The sequence below is a fragment of the Strongylocentrotus purpuratus genome, unplaced genomic scaffold, assembly GCF_000002235.5.
Source record: "Strongylocentrotus purpuratus isolate Spur 01 unplaced genomic scaffold, Spur_5.0 spur5_contig_841, whole genome shotgun sequence".
Taxonomy (NCBI): Eukaryota; Metazoa; Echinodermata; class Echinoidea; order Camarodonta; family Strongylocentrotidae; genus Strongylocentrotus; species Strongylocentrotus purpuratus.
In genome coordinates, this window is record NW_022145548.1 from 30,159 (window position 1) to 50,968 (window position 20,810).

Below are 20,810 nucleotides of genomic sequence, written 5' to 3' on the forward strand. Positions count from 1 at the left end.
ATATAACCTGGTAAAATGACTTCAAATATAGCAAGTCAACTCTCTCTTACAAACAAATTATACCAAGGATTACTGCTTTTTTTTATCACCAAGTCTCTCTGTTAACATAATGTAATTCACATTATCTGCTAGTCAACAATCGTTTGTAGAGACAGGGCTTCGAAATCTGATGAATACAAATTTTATTTGATATAAACATTACTCCTTTTTCTTAAATAAAAAGCATATTTCGTATTTTCACATTTGACAAGTAGGTTTTGCATTTACTAATGTGTTTATAAAAATAAGTCAATAAGAAGTTACAAAACTTCAACTTAACAGAATTTAGAGAACAATGGCACATGTTTATTCCTAAAACACTGAGAAAACAATGCATATTTTTTTTTATTTCTAGAACACTTCATCATGCAGTTGGCTTAACAGAGGTATAAACAGAATTCAGAATTGAAATGCTAGTACTTTGTTTAAGAAATGTTTATCTTCCGATATACTGTCAGCTCTGAAGCCTTGCACCCTCTGTGCTGTCATTCTACACTTGATTTGTATATGTTCAGGAGTGTTTCACAAAGCCTTTTTTTCAATGACAAATGACAAAAATCAGTGACAAATCTGCTGATAACCAATCAGAAGCAAGGATTTCAGTAGCTTATAACAAAAACTGTCATTTGTCACTGATGACAAGTTTTGTGAAATGGGGCCCCAGTTCTATACATTTCACATTATTATGGACATCAACCAACATGAAACATACAATGTATAAACATTCTCCTCCTTAAACAGAGAGAAAAATGGAGAATGATCAAATGGAAGCATCAATATACATGATTACTGGTATCCAGTGACTGCTCAAAAGCAGTATTTCAAAAATCATGATAGGTAATAATAATAACAACAGTGGGTTATTGTATAGCACTCATATCTGTCAGACTTGACACTCCTGGCGCTCCACAATCATTACCCTGGCTTTAGCACGGCCGCCATTACGGCGCTCTAGCATTTCAAGGAATTAATTCCTGCCAGGTACCCATTTACATCACCTGGGTTGAGTGTGGCAAATGTAGATCAATGTTGAGGGTTCAGTGACACAAAGACGTAACTCCGTATTTTGCCAAAATCATTATTTGATATCAAAATGTTCAACAAAATGTGGGCTTTCCAGTAAACACAAAGACTTAACTCCACCCAACACCCCCATTGAAGTCAATGGCTAGTGAAACATAGACTTAACTCCTCAAGGCCCAAGTGCTCAGTGACACATAAACCACTTTTTCTCAAAATGGCCAAAATGGAGTTACGTCTTTGTGTCACTGACCCCTCGATATATTCATCACCTATCTGTAAGTCCTCAGGATCCTGCAGTCCTCCATGGCCCCGTTTCATTAAACCAGTAATCAATAACAAGTTCCAATAACTGTTATAAGCTACTGAAATCGTGGCATTTGATTGGCCGACAGCTAGTTTGTCGTAGAATTATAGCATTTGTTATTGAAAACGGGTTTGATGAAACAGGGCCAAGGAACTAGAAACAAATTCAACTACAGACTAAGACAAAGGCTTTTCTTTTAGTGTAGAAAGTAGATGCCTGCTGATGCCTTTGAGAACTATTACGTACACAGATACATTTTGTGCAGACATTACCCAACAACCCACTGCAATATAAATTTTGCAATGACATTCACATCATCTTTTACCCAAGGAGATTTGACATTGTTTTGAGAGTACTGCCCCAGCATTTAGTGTTCCGTCTTCAGCTTAGATTCTCAAATGGGACTTGTCCTTGACCATGTACCTGGAAATGAAAAGGCACAGAATTAAAACATAGAAAGATAAATTAGTTACCAAGGAGAGATAATCACCACAAAGTGATATGACTCGTACAATTGGTCTTTAAAGGAAGTTCATTAAATTTAGGCCCCCGCTTCTGACTCACTGTATTCTTACCTGTGCTTTACAAGAAACGCAGTCAAGACCACATCCACTCAAAATTCTCAAAACGTATTTCCATTGTGCCTCATGACCATTCAGGTACTAAATCAAAGGTGATGCAAAAGTACTAATAGGTTTTTAAATGTATTATCAAAATAGAATGCAAGCAGTGGAAATATTTGACGGGCGCTACTTACTTGTCCAAGACTTCCCAGAAATTGAGAAGTCTAGCCTTGTCCAAATGGCGTTTACTCCGACTGAGATCCATGACGTGTACATTCCATTTCTTGACATTGGGATCGATCTTGAGATTATCATACTTCAAATGGAAACCACGAACTGAAAGGAAGATGATTGATAAAAGCAGCTATTTCAGACATCCCAATGGTGACAAGTACAGCAGTTCATAATAGAGTATCGAATCTGTAACGTCATAAAACTCTATTTTGAGAATTTCTTGATTTGAACTTCATTTTCTGTAAGAGCATAAAAAATAATGTCCAAATGTCGAAAACCAATTGAATAAGTCAAGTATTGGCTGAGATATGACCATCCGAATAAATAAATTTCCTATAGAAAATCACTTTTATTTTGCTCTGGTTCATAACTTCAAGAACCAGAGCAAAATAATAGTGATTGAAATCTACTTTTTTGGATGGTCATATCTCAGCCAATACTGAACATATTCAATTGATTTTCAACATTTGGACATTAATTTTGATGCTCTTTCGGAAATTGAAGTTCAAATTTGGAAACTCAAAAAATAGGTTTTTGATGACGTCACACTTGACCACTCTATGGTGTTATAATCAGATGTTTGCATTAAGTTAAGCTTGAGTTCTGGTAATTTTAGAAAATAAATTCTCATAGAATCCAACAAAAACTGACACTGAATGTTCAAGATTACAAATAAATGATTGTCAAAATAAAATGCATTGATTAATGGTTTTCCTAGCTGGGTGAATATTCATGTATAGCTTTCCATTTGCCCTCTGAACTCTGTAATTCTTATTCAGATGCGAAGTCTGGATGCGCGCATTCCTTTTCCTTTGTTCCGTCATAGGAATGTAGATATGCAAATTTAACACTAGCGCTCATGTGACTGGGTTTGGGAGAGTGTGAATGTGTACGAGTTATACGTTAGCGAGAGTGGTGGGCAGAAGCCATTTTGTTGCGAGTAGAGAAGGACCTGCTGTGTCGCCCTTGGGGAGGGAGTACGTATGACAGTGAAGGGAGGATTTTTGGGCTTGCTGTTCAGAGCGAGTGTGGTCCCCTTTTTTATTGCTGCTTTCTCATTCTGCTGTTGGGTGCGGAAAGAGCAGACGACCGTCCTTCGGACACGATCCCTCCGGGAGGCGGGCAACGGGGTCTTCAATCTACAGAATAACTCCGTTTAGGGTGGTGTTCAACCACATTCCATTAATAGACTCTACGAAGTACAACAGACCGATTTAGACTGTTTTCTACCCTGCGATATGGTGAACTCATCGAGCCATCGAGCCAGTCGATCGACCCAGTTCTCGTTCTACATGATTCCACGGTCATCTAACGCGGTGGTCATTTTCGCGCACACAATCGTCTGACTCGGTGGACTTTGTCACGCACTCCAACGTTTGTAACGCGTTATCCTTTGAACGATTAGTATAATGGCAGCCTTAATTTAATTGACCCTCTTAGGAAATTATAAGCTGATATATTTTGGATTTGTCAACGCTCAATATTTGTGAATTTATGTAGCATCTCATTGTATTGTGTAATTAAAATCCACACTATCATATTACAACTCATTCTTTGATTGATTATTGTTTTTATATGTGTGTATCGCCACTTAGCCATCCACAATCCTTGTGACAATGATATGTACCAAAACATTTCGGTAGAAAAAGTATAGGGGCTGGGTAATGAGCATAGAAAGATAAAGAAATCAAGGTAAGTAGGCCCGACACCATATGCTTAGCACAGGTCACTAAGTGAGAGTTGTGGTTTTTATTGAAGATGATTTCCAGCAAGTTTTTGCGAGTTTGTTTTTATTTTACTGGTTCAAACAATCAATCTACTGCAGGATAAATAACCCAGAATGAATTATAATGCGATTCCAATACCAGAGCTCAAGATTAGCCTTAATAATTACATAATAGCCAAATGACAATCAGTAAATATCAACAAAGTCATTCCAGCTAAAGTGCCCTTCTATGATTCCTAGCATTTCCTGTATAGTACATGAACATTTTTACAGATAATTGTTAATTGTCGTATCTTCTGTGAAGAAGAGATGAGAATTGTTAAATAGAAAGCCCATTCTTTATTTCTGCCATTCGTCTATCAAATCTATGATACTGTCTAGACAAAGCCTTTCCTGGTTTTGAACAGCAATGCTCAATTCACTTTTATGGCAAATGATAAAAGTTTAAAAAAATATATTTAAATGAAATTCCAATTATGTATCTAATTTGATACGGCACTAGAATTTTTTAATCAATGTACAAATGTTGAATAAGAGGGAGTTGGACTATAAACAGCGGTTCTAGGACACCTACCCCCGGATAACCACCCCCAGTAAACTACCCCCTAGGGCAACCACCCTCTAGGACGACTACCCTCTAGGACAACTACCCCCGGACAACTACCCCCTAGGACAACTACCCCCTAGGACAACTAACCCCAAGACAACTACCCCCTAGACAACTACCCCCCCCCCCCCTAGACAACTACCCCCCCCCCCAGACAACTACCCCCTATGACAACTATCCTAGGGGGTAGTTGTCTGGGGGGTAGTTAGACTTGGGGTGGTTATCCGGGGGGGGGGGGGGGGTAGTTGTCCTAGCGGTAGGTGTCCGGATAGGATAAACAGCACATCGAGAATTAGCCTGAAGGAAACTTACTTCTAGCAAAGATATCTACCGGATTGTTTCCATTCATATATGGCCATCCTTTGAATTGCCACGTTGGTCCTTGAACAAATACTGCTACTACACGATCCCTGTTAACAATAAAAGTAAGAAAGAGAGAATGTTACTATCAGATATCAAACAACAGTTATTATCATACTACAGTCAACCCTGTCTATAGCGACCGCCCAAGGGAAACACATAAAAAAAAGAAGACTTTGTAGACAGGTTCCTTTAGTACATGATTCAATGAGAAACCATTTTCAAGGGAAACAAAAAAATGTGGTCTTTGTAGACAGGTTCCTTTAGTACGTGTTTCAATGAGAAACCATTTTCAAGGGAAACAACATTTGTGGCCTTTGTGGACAGGTGGTCACTAAAGCAGGTTTGACTGTATTAGAATATGGGTTTTACACTAAATGTAAAGCATAAATCAACACTATGATTGTAATAATAATATAATAATTTGGTTTTCATTCATTCATTAAACTCACACTGTCACTGCTTGGTATCTTGTATATATAACTCTAGCATCGACTTATTGACAGCGTCTCAAAGCGCTTTGCATCTATCAGAAAAGGCGCTATTTAAATCTCAACCATCATGGCAACTATTATTGTTAACCGAAGGAAGCCTCGACAGCTCCAATGCTGTTCTTCCCGAGGGCCCAGCAATTATTATTACCCCAGTAATTGCCAGGTACCTATTAACACCTGGGTGGAGAGTGGCAAATGTGGATTAACGTCTTGAGGAAGGATGTTAGTGGCAGGCTGGGACTCGAACCCTCAACTATTGGATTGAGAGTAAAGTGAATGAACCACTATACCGCGACACCTCCAAAGCAGAAAATTAGGACATAACTCTTATAAGTACATCCAAGATCTTAGAGCAACATAATGTGGGGGATGAGGAGGAAAGTATTGACCTTCCCTCTTCCAACTACCTCCCCTCCCCCCCCCCCCCCCCCAGAACAAAAAAAAAAAATTAAAAATCCAAGACTTTCAGTTTTTTTAATCTTATAAAGACCAGCCAGACTCGAAATGCCTGGTCAATATTGACTATTGTAATGGTCTTAATCTACCTAGTCATACCATTAAAAAAAAACACAACCCAAATCAACAACCTTGACAAAGAATTTGCATCACCGTTAAATCTGGTTAATACAATTTGAGGCACTTACCAATCCGCTCGAGTGAGTTTGGTTACTGTGTCTATGACTCTGTATGGCACTGTACTACCATCATCTTTCCTTCTCTGAATTAGGACATCATTCTCCTTCCTGGAACCTTGCTTCTTCTTTTCATCCGAAGTCACAAACCTGCAGCAAGAAAAAGGAAAGGCTTTTAACATTACATGATATGCTACGGTCTTCCCCAAATTTCCATTGTCTGAAAATCGTTTGTACGGGGTTCAATGCAGTTCGTAATGTCATTTGGACTACAGGGGATAATATTTTCTTGAAATGTTCTTAAAGCGGGACTACACTACTTGTAGCTACCTGCGCCCTCTATACGGTCGACAATGCCTAAGGGGTGCCCGTTGATCCCCCATGGTCCCCTTTTTCTTATGTTAGTTGAGAACTGGGCTCCGTCTTACAAAGAGTTGCGACTAATCCAAATCAATCGCAAGTCCTCCAATCAATCACAACTTTGCAGTCTCCTATCTCTTATGTACATAGTTGCGATTGATATCAACTCTTTGTAAGACGCTCCAGATTTGATGAGATAACCACCTGCCAGTGACCACGCAGAGAGGTCTAATCCCCCTGGCCAAACTGGTGCAGATAGGCGTTAAGCCTTGCTCTGGACTGTTTCAAGTACAAATGCTTTCCCCATATCTGTAGAATCCATTAACAGTGATGTGGGTTAAAGGTAAAGACAAGTTCTGGTCATGCGATTGCAATGTGAAAGAAACGTTGTGGAATCGATCATAAAAGGTTAATCATCTAGCATATAAGTATTGGTGTGTACTGCAAGGTTCTGGAATCATCAAAATGATAAGAAATTTGGCTCAGTCTTGGTAAAGTTACAAGCACTGTACACAGAAAATGTATATGGAACTATGCGACACGTGCACGATATCTATCCGCTCCAAATAGATATAATAATTTACCAAATATATCAATAAGTAGGCGGTTTCCCGGCAAAATTTGTATCATCACGTATTAGCCAAACATATTCTTTCACATGATTGGTAATAATTTTTGAGAGGGGGGCGTTTTCAAAACTGGTCTATACCATTAAACATAATGAGACAAACCTAAAGTCTTGTAAGAGGTCCATGGCATTGTAGAGTGTGATGAGAGCTGTGGTGGCAGCAGGAACGATGATGATGGGGGTACGCGAGACCCTCTTGGTGGGTGTCTGGGGTTTAGGAGCTACCACCGGTTCTGGGCGTGGTACTGGTGTAGGGGCGACAGGCTTCCTGGCAGGTGCAGCTTCCTGATCAGAAAAGAGAGAAGATACTTTGATGAGACTTGCTAACAAAAAAAACTTACGACTTTTGATGCTGTTGTATGGATAGATATACAGTCAAACCTGCTTTAGTGGCCACCTGTCTACAAAGACCACCTGTCTACAAAGACCACTTTTTGTGTTTCCCTTGGGCAGTCGCTGTAGACAGGTTTGACAGTATGTTGGACCTCTACAGGCAACAAAGCCTCAAAATGAAAATACCACTTGTAAACCCAATTTTCGAGTTCATTTCATGGAGAACCTAAGTATCTGAATACATTAGTCCATCAGAAGTCCATCTGAAGTCACTACAATTCTGAACCAATTTAGTTAGCTTTTCCTCTTCCAAGGAAGCATGAAATCCCTTGAAATTTAGATTTTCTTAATCAGATTATTTTTGTTTACATGTTTGAATGTTCGTATCAAATGCTAATGCAAATTCTTTCAAAATCGGATCATAGTCGGATCGTAAAGTGTGCGGTGGCACAGCACAAGTCAACATTTTGGGAGGAGGGGAGCGGTTGCCACCAATGTACCCCAAGGGTTGACACACCTTGGGGGTGTTTCACAAAGATCCTAAGTCAAACTTAACTCTAAGTTGGACTTAAATATTATGGAGAGCCATTTGTAGCCTTAAAAGAAAACAGAAAAAAAATAAACAATTCTAGTTTTAGACTTTTCATAAATTACACATCAAGAACATGAAATCTCCTTGATAATAGAAAATATGAATGATTTGAATTAACATTTTATGCCTTTTAAAATAACTTCTACAAAATATTTTCAAAGATGCTAACAGCTTTCCATAATTTCTAAGTCCAACTTTGAGATAAATTCAACTTAGGATCTTTATGAAACACCCCCTGGTCTACAAACGAGATTACAGAGGTTGCTTACCTGTGCAGGTTTGGCGAGACTTGACATGCCATGGAAGGCACCCATGTGAGATCCACCGGTATCAATCTTGAAACCCTCAGTTTCTGTTTAAAAATGTGTGGAATACACAAATACCATTAATGTCAAAATAATAATTCAACACAAAATATGTTTTAATACATTTACACAATCCCTTCAAGCACAATACTACTTTTGCTAATCAGTATGATTCATAGAAATAATGAATAGGCAACACGCATGTTCCCAAAATCTGACTACCGGTATGTATTTTTTCTCACAAATTTTAAGCTTTCTTGTACATCAATTTTGTCTGGTCGTAGTCCTGAAAAAGAAAAAAAAAAGGGATTGAACTTCAACTAAATAACAATTTGTAAGAAGGGTACAGTAAAGACCACTCAAACTTTATACCTCTTTTTAGCCTCATTGTACAACACATGCCAGTATACTGAAATGAAGTTACTTTATCATACCTTCTTTTCCCTTGAATCTTTCCTGATCGTATCTGTTGTATTGCTGTGCGGTTTGCTGAACAGTTTTCCTTCTTTCTGTGGGTTGCTGAAAAGACAAATGCAAGAACACAAAATAAAATTAAATATGGATTTATTCTCATAGAACTCTGTTATCAACATTTTATTTATAATAACCAAGAGGCAATGATATCATATTATTATACATACAAGCTTCTTTTCCCAGAGAATAAAATCATGTACTCGATTCCCTTTCTTTGATCGAGTTCAATAATGTTAGCATATTGCTTTTCCTCCGTACAATACGTCTAGTCGAGGCAATGTTGGATTGGAAATTTCCATGGATGGGATAAATTGATCTTTTCAATCCTTTAAGTTACACTGTAGTTCAATTTTTTGTATGTATGATAATAATAATATTGGTTTTCTTTTGCGGTATATCAGATATAGTGCATTCCGCTAGCATGAATATTGCACTCGTCTTTGACTTGTGCAATATTAATAGTGAGCTGAATGCAATATATCTCATATAACACTCAAGAGTATACAGATAATGAATGGTTATGAGTTACGCCTCGTTGAATAGAATGTTAATCTTTCAACTCATGAAATTATTCTCACTATTGAACGAATGAAAAACATTCATTATTTGTTTTATACAACATCGAAGAAGATCTAATAGAACGTTAATCAACAAATTATGTTTTACTCCTTATATTAAAGATAAATTAAAGTTGGAGTCAAGCCTTCTCGATTACATTCAGATTGCCTTCGCGTCAGATACACGCAGGGATACGTGCACGGCAGAGAGGTACGCAGTCTGCATATATCCAAAAATGCACGGCGAATATAATAAAAAATGCACGCCTGTGCAATAGAACATCTATTGAATATCATGTGACCAACAATCCTCCAACCAAACGACAAGGATCCACGTAGGTGTTGTATAATATATTATATTAATTCCATAGGTCAGCTAGTATATAACCCTTTTATCAGTGAGAGTACACTTCTTTGTAGTTACCCCTTAGAAATGTTTTGATCATACCTGACTTTGTGACGGGGTTTGATGTGATGATTGATTCTGACTCTGTTGACTTTGCTTTCCTTCCTCTCGCGCTTTCACAGACTGAAGAATAGCAAAGATGTTCTTGAACTCCTGTTCACAATGAAAATAAACATGTTAAAGGGACCCGGTAACTTTGTCTCAGATTCTGTAACAAAATCCTGGATTTAGCTCATGCTGCAATGATAATTATAAACATTTAGGTCAGTCAGGAACCCCATGACTTTTACAAGCCAATCGCATGTCTGATTATCAAGATATTTATGATTGGAAATCGAAACCAAATTTTGCGTTTTCATAACACTACAGTATATTGGGGAAAATGAGTATGGTAAAACCGGTCACTCAAAGATTTTAACTCTTTTGAGGCACTTCATGATCATTTTGAAGCCAATTTTTTTAGGGCTTCAATATTACACCATATCACAGACACTGAAAACATGTAGGGCCGTGTATCTCAGATTTAACATTGTTAAACGATCCCTTTAATAGTAAATTAGTTGGGCTGAAAAAAGGGGTTAGGTATAATTGTGCATTTACACAAATATGATACCCAACTAGTGTTTCCCTGACGAGGTACAGAGGATTAATTTTAGATATCATTATACAAACTGTCACACTCTTTTATCCATGCCTGTTATTTTAATTCATTTTCTTATCACTATTCTAACACCTTTTCTTTACTGCTAAAGCATTATCAAACACCTCCAGAACAATTCATAATCCACAATCATTTTAATTTTCCTCCTCAAAGAAATTAACTTATAGACATAAACAGTTAAAGATAAAGGTGAGTTCTAGTAAAAAAAAAAAAAAATGAATTCTCACAGAATCAAACGAAACTTACACTGAATGTTCAAGATTACAAATAAATGTCATTTGCCAAAACAATTTTGGTAGAAAGTGTATACTGGCTGAGTAATGAGCATAGAAAGATTAGGAAATCAAGGTTAGTAGCCCCAGACACCATTTGTGTAGTCCCATATACATCTTTCTGTGTAAAGTGCTTGTTACTTTACCAAGACTGGGCCAAATTTATTATGATTTTGATGACTCCAGAACTTTGCAGTACACTCCAATACTTACATGCTACATGATCAACGTTTTCTGATCCATTCCACACCTTTTCTTTCACAATGCAATTGGATGACCAGAACTCACCTTTATCGTTAAATGTAATAATTTCTTATTTCATCAAGAATACGAAAAAACCCACCTTTCCATTACTCCTTAGTACCGACGTTCTCGTTCTCCAATTCCTTTCCCTGCTCATGATATCCCTCGACACGTCGACCTCAGCATCGATGAAACTCCTCTGCTCAAGACCTCCGACCCCGAGGTCAGCCTCCACGTCTGCTTTGATGGTCACACGTTTCTTGATGTGGAACTTTGCTCGGATGGATGCGATACGCTCGATGGACATGGTATCGGAAAGGGGTCTATAAAGGTTTTGTCAGAAAGGAATGTCCTTTTGAATGTTAAGTGGTCATTAAGATTTTTTGGCAGTTTGTCTAAATTGCTGAAATAAACAACATCATTCACTAGAGAATTAAAGAACCAAACAGTGACAAGAACAGAATGCCGATGTGATTAAATTTCCTGACAATTTCCAAGGGGTGCCAATTTGAAATGAGCGGTCCACGCATCGGATCCCTTCACAGACAATAAATACGTTCTAGTCATTCTCCCGAAGAGGATCAGAGCGTACTGATCGAAACATTGAGTACCAAAGCTCACCAACCCTTTTCAATGCTGTTTATTTGAAAGAATAACATGGGGTGACCCTAAAAACTTTACCTACAATTCGACATTACTAAATTACTTAAATTTTCTAATAAATAGTAGTACAGTATAACTCACCTAATTTGGTTAGTTGTTGCAACAGCACCTTCTTTATGACCCTCCAGTCTCTCCAAGAGACGTTTCTATGGAAATAATAACATCAAGAAAATCATGAACAAGACAAAATTAAGACAAAACAAATTGTTGACCAAATCAAAACGCCTCATATGACGCACATAAACCTAGGTTTATCTACAAACCTCCTTTGTAAATTCGGGCCATTAAGTACAACATAAAATGAAGCAAAAGTTACCTTGTCTTGCCTAACTTCATCATCCTCAAATCTGATTTTCTTGGTTGTTTCTGTCTGTGGCTCTTCTGCACTTCTTTTGACTGCAAGAGAAGTACAGGGAAAAGGACCTTATATACATGTCAGAAATCAATGGCTTCTATCAGGGGTGATAGTGAGCACTAAAAAAAAAAAAGGTTACCAATACTTTTATTTTCCTCAACCGTCTCCCACTAGTAAAAAAAAAAAAAAAGGATTCTGGGGAAAAATGGCATCTAAAACATTTCCCCCCTTTTGAGTAAGAAAATTTGGAAAAATTCCAAAAATAGGGATAAAATCAGGAAGAAAAAGAAAGAAAAAAAAGTGGGAGAAAAAAAATCAGGGGGGGGGGGGAAATAAATAGTTAAACCTATTTAAATTTGGTAAATATCAGGCCTTGCTTCTATAATATACTACTAAATATCAAATGGTTAATCAATTTATGCAATTGATTTGATACCATAAAAGACAAATAGGCTTACATAGAGATATAAGCTGAACTATGAGGTGAAAGACAACAAAATTTCAATGCCTATTAAAGGGGAAGCCAACCCTGATATTAAGTTGATTTTAATAAAGGCAGAACAATGAGAGAAACTACTTAGTGAAAGTTTGAGCAAAATCCCATTAGGAAAAGGAAAGTTATGAATTTTTGAAATTGTCATCAATGAAACAAAAATTGGCAACACGTGGCAAATCTGCGACATCCTCACCAATTTGCTCTGTACAGAAAATTTCATAAACTTTCATTATCTTAGTTATCTATTTATGATGGAATAAATTTGTTTCATACCGGGGTTGTAAAAAACATATTGGCAATAATTATATTTAGGGTGAATGTACAGGAATGATCGAAAATTTTCTAAAGGGAAAATATGATTTTGCTGTTTTTTTAAGTACAGGGCAAATGGAAGGGGAGCTCACAAGATATGTCAAAGAGTTGCCAATTTGTGTTTGACCGACTGCGAATTCTAAAAATTCAAAACTTTCTTATTTTTTTGTTGGTTTTTGCTCAAACTTCACTGACCTCTTTCTATCATTTTCTTTAAAATACCAGGGTGGACTTCCCCTTTAAATAATGCAGTTGATATCTACTTTCCAACCTGCTGTGAAGTTGGTAGATTATGCATTGTTAATCATTGTTCCAAATAAAATGAATGAAATGGACGACTCCAGGCTCTTGTTAGATAAAGCATATACAACATGGCTAAGTCTTTAAAGGTATGAAAATCTTACAATTCTCTCAATTTCATATTCCACATTCCTGTTGATTCCTTTTGAGAGTAGCATGCATTAGGAGCTCCATGAGTCTGTGTATGTTAAAAATACAACTGAAAGACTCTTTATCTTATTGATCTCATTTACGGTAGTAGTTGAATTATATGTACATAACTGCATAGGCCAATATCATAGCATGTCACCACGGATATCGATTAACTGAAGATCAAAAAGCATTTACATTTGCTCGAGTATATTACCTTGTGTTGGTCTTTGTCTTGATATTTCAGGTGGTGCACTCTTGTCGATATTTGCAGATGTTTCTGATTAGATAGAAAACAAATAAGCAAACAAGTTACAAAAGCATATAGATATCGTATATAATCAGACATAGAGAAGATATTTTGCATTTCTTTGATAACTTTTATATAATTATGGTTATGGAAGTGGCGTTTACTGATTTGGTCATAAGAGTTTAGTAAACCAAAGCACTACAATCAGTACATGGAAGTACTTATAAATTTTAAAATAGTAGCAATTTCTCTTTTTTATTTGAAATGTTATGCCATTCTTCTCATTATATTCTTTTCATTCGGCAAACACAAGAGAGAGAGAGAGAGAGAGAGAGAGGATCTAAATATTACTCACTTATTTCTCCACTGAGATAGGCGAGGAGATCTCTCCTGTCAGGCCTACGCACAACTGGAATATTCTCTGCCTGTAAATTGGTAAGAAAACAAATATTTTGCACAATAAAATGGTAATACGACTGATAATGTAATAAAAAGGAAAAAGAATAGAATATTATACAAATACTCTGCTTGTATTGTATTAAAACAATAACATCCTTCTTTCTGTGAAAATGTAAGCTGAATTGTTTAATCACTTTAAGAAATCTGTACACGAACATAATGACAAAGCTGGGTTATCAAATAGATTACGCAATATTGTGGTTTTCATACACAAACAAATACAGATTACCCCACAACACAACACAAGCTACTCTAACCACTACAGTGACCCAGTGACCCTACGCTATGGTTTAACCCTGAAAATAACCCTGATCATAACCCTTACTCTGAGCCTGACAGATTGCACTGATGCATGGTGTGTTAGTCTGAAGTTAAAGAGATTGTTTAACAATGTTAAATCTGAGATGCGTGGCCCTAAGTGTTATCAGTGTCTGTGATATGGTGTTATATTGAAGCCCTAAAAAAATTGCACTTCAAAATGGTCAAGAAGTGCCTCAAAAAAGTAAAAACTTTTGAGTGACCGGTTTTACCATACTTGTTTTCCCTAATAGACTGTAGTGTTATGAAAACCGTTTGACAAACGCAAAATTTGATTTCGATTTTCAATCGTAAATATCTTGATAATCAGAGAGGCAATAGGCTTGTAAAACTCATGGGGTCACTGACTAACTTAAAGGTTTATAATTATCATTGCAGCATGAGCTAAATCAAGGATTTTTTTTAAAGGATCTAAGACAAAGTTACCGGATCCCTTTAAGCCATTCATACTTACGAGAGCTTTCTTGACATAGCTGGTGTGAGTAAGCTTCTCGTTCTTGAGGAGATAGAGTATAGATTCTAGCGTGTAGTAACTCTTCGCCTCTCCTTCTTTGCCAGTACTGCATGGAAAGAAAAGAAAAGGAGACTAGCAATCAATTACTATCCATTTATATCACAATTTTAAAAATACCACAATAGATCTATAACAAAAGTGAAGAAAACATGGGCAAAGACAAGATGACAACATGTGTTATTTTTGGGTTGCAGACAACATTGCAAAAGGCTATATTTCTGTGATAAAAATGATAGAAAAAGAACAAATATAGGTAAAATTTGTCATCTTTCTGTCTTGTTATTAATTCATATTTTCAATTTTTTTTTGTTCTTACTTGGGTAAAACTGCAAAGGAAGAAATAAACAACAAATTTCTTGCAAAGAATCATAATTTTAGATTAATAATATATAAATAACTAAGTTAAACATAACCAGTCATGTTATCAGTTCTGTTGACAGAGTCAACAGAACTTCAAAATCAGAAGAAGGACTAATCATGCATGACACTATTTTTGAGTGTCAGACAGTATCTGAAAGAAGCAAATATACATAATTAAAAATCAAAAACTTGCTGAAAATCATATTTACTGAAATGTAAAACACCATGGATTATCATAATCCAGATCCAGTTCGATTGACTAGTCACTAGTGCGCACCTGTGACACGTACATGTCAGTGTGTTTGGTACGGTCAACATCATTGCACTTTCTGCTCAACTAGAGTGAAAGTCAAAGCCAAAGGCACTCAAGCAATCAGCCAATGGGAGCATGTTAACTCTGCGTGACTTGGCAGCACACTTGCAAGCAAGAAAACATCGAAAACAAAAAAATAAAGATCCAAATTTATTTATTTATTTATTTATTTAAAAATATTTATACAGGATGACAATATCAACCAAGGCTGTTTTTCATATTGGTCCTGTATATACATACATGGTAAAATACAAACATTGAAATACAATATATCAATGAAATACAAATATCATTGAAATATGCAAAACATGAATAGATTAATGAATATTGAATAATATAACATTTTATAAAATAACCAGCAACTGGATACATATATTTACATTCAAAGGTTTACCCAGGATCACAAAAAGAATGATTTGAAACAATGTACGAAAAAGAAAAAAAAAACTAACAAACTTGTATTTATTACAGTAGGGTAAAAAGATATATATATACACACATCCATGAGGATATTGGTTATTTACAACATTAATGAAAGTACAATCTTTTATAAAGGTATTTAAATGAAGAAATAGATGTAGAATTCTGTAAGTTAATAGGTAATGAGTTCCAGATAACTCCTCCTGAGTACATAAGACTGTTCTTAAAGCATTCTAGATTAGGTTTTGGTAATATTACATTTGTTTTGTCAGCGGCTCTAGTATTTAAGTTATGTCTATCGCAGACCATTTCAATAGCATTACACAGATGTGTTGGTGCAATACCATGTACAGATTTATACATTATAACAGCTAAAAAATAATTTCTCCTATCGTCAAATGATTGCCATTTCATTAATTTTATTAAATCATCACCTCTAATATTTTCATAGTCATAGTTGGATGTAATTATACGTGCTGCTCTCTTTTGTAATCTTAAGAGTAACTCTTTATTTTGCCTTGAGCAATTTCCCCAGACTGTGCATGAATAGTCAATACATGGTAAAATAATTGTATTATACATGAGCTTTAAGGATTTGACATCTAAAAATTTGGACATATTACGTAATGAGAACAGTTTCATAGAAATCAATCTGGTAAGTCTTTTAACATGAATATCCCAAGTAAGGTGTTCATCAATTTCCACCCCTAAATATTTAAAATTATGAACCTGTTCCATTTTCGTTCCATCCATGTATATATTCAAGTTATATGCTTTACGTGTACTTAAAAGCATAATTTTGGTCTTTTCAGCATTAACTTTTAAATTATTCTGAGTATACCATCTATGTATTGAATGAACATCATTTTGTAACAATATGGTTAGTTCATCAATATTTTTATGAGAAGTATATATAACAACATCATCAGCAAACATATTACAGGTACATGTCTTCAAAGACTGAGCTATATCATTAATAAAAAGTAGAAATAAGATTGGTCCGAGGACACTCCCTTGGGGTATTCCATTTGATAATGTCTTTGAGTTTGAGAGTATACCATGACAGAAAACCATTTGTCTCCTTTCAAACAAATAACTACTAAACCATTTCAACTGTTCATCCTTTATACCATAACATTGTAGTTTCTTAAGTAATAATTTATGGTCAATTGAATCAAAACATTTGGAAATATCTAAAAAGCACGCAGCTACTAATTCTTTTTCATTAAAAGATTCCAGCCAATCATCTATAGTTCTATGAATACATGTATTGGTTGAATGGTTGGGTAGAAAAGCTGATTGATCAATAGAAATCAATTCATTCAAGCGAAGATAATTCAATAATTGTTTTTGGATGACTTTCTCTAGAATTTTAATTACATGGCAGGTTACAGATATTGGTCTATAGTTGGTTGGATCATCTTTTTTTCCCTTACCCTTATATATAGGTGTTACTTTTGATATTTTCCAATCAGACGGAACTGAGCCATTTCTTAGACTTGCATTATATAGTAAAACCAATGGTTTAGATAGAACTGATGCTCCAATACAAAGCAATTTAGAATCTACATTAAATAGGTCAAGATTACTTACATTTCCTAATTTGCATAACAATTCATAAACAACACTTTCCTTTAGTCTTTGAAATTCAAAACTATAAATACATTCTGGATGTTTCCAGCTAAAATCGTCATTTTTTGGTTTATTCATTTTTCCAACTGATGCAAAAAAATTGTTCAATTTATCAGCCTTAATTCATTAGGCAATACATCATTTTTACGTTTCCTGCCCGTGATCTTATTCAGCTCACGCCATATTTTTTTACTATCTTTTTTACAATCTCGAATAACATCCTTGGTATAATCCCTCTTATTATCACGTCTTAATCTAGTAATACGGTTTCTTATGCATTTATAATCTTTTTTTATTGCTGGGTCGATATCAGATTTCCTCTTTAAAAAATCTCTTTTATAAATCAATTGGACTAATTCTTTTGAAATCCAGGGACAATATCTTTGTTTCATACGCATAGTTTTAAGAGGTGCATGTTTATCACATACCTTAGTAAAAGTTGATTTCCATTTAAACCATTTTTCATCAATATTATACGTATCATCTTCAAAATCAAGATTACTGGTATCAAAGCTTCTTTCTAAGTCCTGTAAAAAAACATCTCTATCAAATTGTTGATAATCACGAAAAGTAACCTCTTTGTGATTATTATGTTTGGTCATTGAAAAATTTATGCATGTATAGATGAGATAATGGTCACTTAATGAAATCTTTGCAACATTGGTGACAGCATGTCTTTCAGGTATCGTAGTTAAAATATGATCTAAACATTTTGAAGAATTGCTTGTAACCCTAGTAGGCTTCAACACTAATTGTGTCATGAGAAATAAGTTTTCAATCAAATTAATTGGATTATTACATAAATTATGGTCTAAGATGTAATCATAATTAAGATCACCTAATATTATAAGTTCCTTATTTTCTTGTGACACCTTTTCTAATACATCCAATAGATTATTAAAATATGATACATCAGCATTTGGTGGTCTATAAATACAAGACATCAATACTTGTTCATGATTAAAAAACATTTCAAACCAAATACTTTCCAATGAATTACTTATTAGATCATGTCGCAATGTGTATGGAATAGATTTTAAGATATATACACAAACACCACCACCTCTTTTCTTGTTCATAGTCTTTGGTCTATCCTTACGAATTATTACATAATTGTCTATAAAAACATCATTATCATTTATCTGATCATGTAGCCATGTCTCTGAAATACATAAAACATCAAATTTTATTTTCATAAGTAATAAATCAAGTCTTTTAAAAGTTTCATTTGTACATGAGCACAGCAGGACCTGTCTAAACTTTGACAATGATATGACTCGACGAGATCAGTAAATATGGTCCTAGAGGGTCTATGCCATAACTTAAAAAATATTATTAGAAATTTTGGATTTTATTTTTAGAGGGGATCAATGTCTGTGAATGACGAAAATTGACGGCATGCCAATTTATTCAAATCAATTTAAAGTCAAAATGTATTGCATAAGATTAAGAAGGTCGGCTGTTTAGACTAACAAAAAACATTGATTTTAGACTTTTCTTGGAAATGAGACCTAAATGCTTTTGGTTCCCCATCAATCATTGCTATAATCAATGATCATGATCATTCACACATCGGCCCCAGTGCACTCGCTGCGATTAAGGCCTAACCCTCGTCTCTGTACGCGCAAGTTGTGCATTGGCACAGCGCACCGAGTTAACGTTAATCTACTGAACAAAAAATAGAGAACTTACCCATAAGTGACGTAGTTAGTCTTGGTATCTTTGGGCCACGAAAATTCTCCGAAAATGACATCGTCATTTCTTTCTGTAATAACCTTGTTTTGAGAATGATAAACACGAAGTAAACTTAAAACGTCAGCCATATCGGCATCTCTTCCTAACGTCGGTCGAAAGCAGCTTGAGCAGTTCTCACATAAAATGAATCGCCCTAAACCCAAAGAAGAACTAACTCGGCCAAAACACATACTCGCAAAATATGAACTCGGTCAACATTGTTTACTCGTACTTTACATCGGGAATTATCTCGGGATCTATACTTGTCTATACCATTTCCCATATTATTTGAAACACATCTAGACGAAGTCATGTCATTTTATGCCTGTTTATTTAATCATGATATATGGCGCAGCCCAAGGTTTGATAGTCTCATGAAAAAATTCAATTCATACTAGATAAATTGTAATAAGAAAGTCATTCCACCGCTGATAATTATATCCTTATGCCAAATAAAATATCGATTCCCAATTTTCTCCTCCGGTTTTTTTCAAAAGATGAGGAAGAGGAGGAGGAGGAGGAGGGGGGGGGGGGTGGAAGGAGTTCTGTGTTATTTGATATTTGATATTTTCATGTACGCGTTTTTTAACAATGGTTTCTAACGAACAATAATCTATCTGTTTCTTTTTGGTGGATGCCGACAGGCCTACTTTAATTCTAGTCGGCCAGAAAGTCCCCCCTCTCTCTATCTCTTTGTCTCTATCTGTTTCTCTCTATCTATCTCTGTCCCTCTTTGTTGCTCTCTGTCTCTCTCCATCTATTCCCCTTTCTCTCTCTCTCTCTCTCTCTCTCTCCCATTTTCTATTTTTCAATTGATGTCGAACTTTCTTACAACAAAAGTGCAAGCGTATAGCCTCGAGAAGGGGAGGGGGGGGGGTGGTTTTGGTGTCTTAAAATATCCCCGCCCCCTTTGAGTTTTTTTTATGTGTATAAATAAAATAAAAAAATAAAAAAAATTATGCCAATGGCTGACCTAAAAAAGGTGGCCCTACCCCCCCCCCCCCAAAAAAAGGTGTCCTCTTACCCCCTCCCCCCGCTTATTCAGCGGCTGGCTGAGTCGTTGCAAAATTTTTGGCCCGATTTTGCCCCCCCCCCCCCTTGAAAAAATCCTGCATACGCCACTGGTTGCACCTGACTTGTTAGACAGCGGTGTGGCGCTAGGGTGACTCAGGCAGTGCCCCCCCCCCCCAAACAAAGGAAAGAGCCCTTGGTACTACATGTAATTTGTTATATATACAGTGCGTCCCAGAAAAAAAGAAACCGAGAGTTATCGATGTTTTATCATAACATAATCACAATTATGATTAATAATTGACACATATTAGTGAAGCTTAGATCCTTCTCTTTCATTTGATGCAACTCATTTGATGCATATTTCACGCATGAGCGATTAAAAAAAAGCGAAAGTTATCTGAATTTTAAAGAGAAAATCACATTTCCAGAAAGTTCATTTTCTGCCTTTTCATATGACATCTCAATCATGAATAAAAAAAAAAAGTTCTGTTTGTTTAAAGTAATAATTGCATTTCCATAATTTTATCAAACTAACTTTTTAATGGCTGCCTGCCGTGGCAACAAACAACAAACTCCGTTTCGTTGACAATCAGCCATGCATGAAGTCTTTCGTCTTCTGTGTTGTTAGTGCAGACAACCAGTGAAAATAAAGTTAGTTTTTAAACTCAATGAATATCTACTTTAATATAATTATGGAAATGCAAGCATTCACTTGATCATACCAGAGT

At 35.7% G+C, this 20,810-nt stretch overlaps 1 protein-coding gene across 1 annotated transcript; it reads right to left on the reverse strand.

Moving 5' to 3' along the window:
- Window positions 1-1,306: 1,306 nt before the first annotated feature.
- Window positions 1,307-19,214, reverse strand: LOC754442 (parafibromin). The gene is made up of 15 exons (XM_001185643.4): window positions 19,027-19,214; window positions 14,550-14,655; window positions 13,674-13,743; window positions 13,286-13,348; window positions 11,793-11,872; window positions 11,558-11,622; window positions 10,914-11,136; window positions 9,680-9,790; window positions 8,635-8,719; window positions 8,165-8,247; window positions 7,074-7,255; window positions 5,995-6,132; window positions 4,809-4,906; window positions 2,124-2,265; window positions 1,307-1,789 (listed from the first exon to the last, which is right to left on the reverse strand). Exons 1-15 carry the CDS (start codon window positions 19,155-19,157, stop codon window positions 1,753-1,755), a joined length of 1,614 nt encoding a protein of 537 aa, XP_001185643.3. The 5' UTR covers window positions 19,158-19,214; the 3' UTR covers window positions 1,307-1,752.
- Window positions 19,215-20,810: the final 1,596 nt, after the last annotated feature.

Coding starts and splice junctions, on each gene's coding strand:
- LOC754442 (XM_001185643.4), bottom strand. CDS start 19,157: ATGGCTGACGTTTTAAGTTTACTTCGTGTTTATCATTCTCAAAACAAG. Junction 13,744..14,549: donor GCTATGTCAAGAAAGCTCTC/GTAAGTATGAAT, acceptor ACCAATTTACAG/GCAGAGAATATTCCAGTTGT. Junction 11,137..11,557: donor GCAACAACTAACCAAATTAG/GTGAGTTATACT, acceptor AAACCTTTATAG/ACCCCTTTCCGATACCATGT.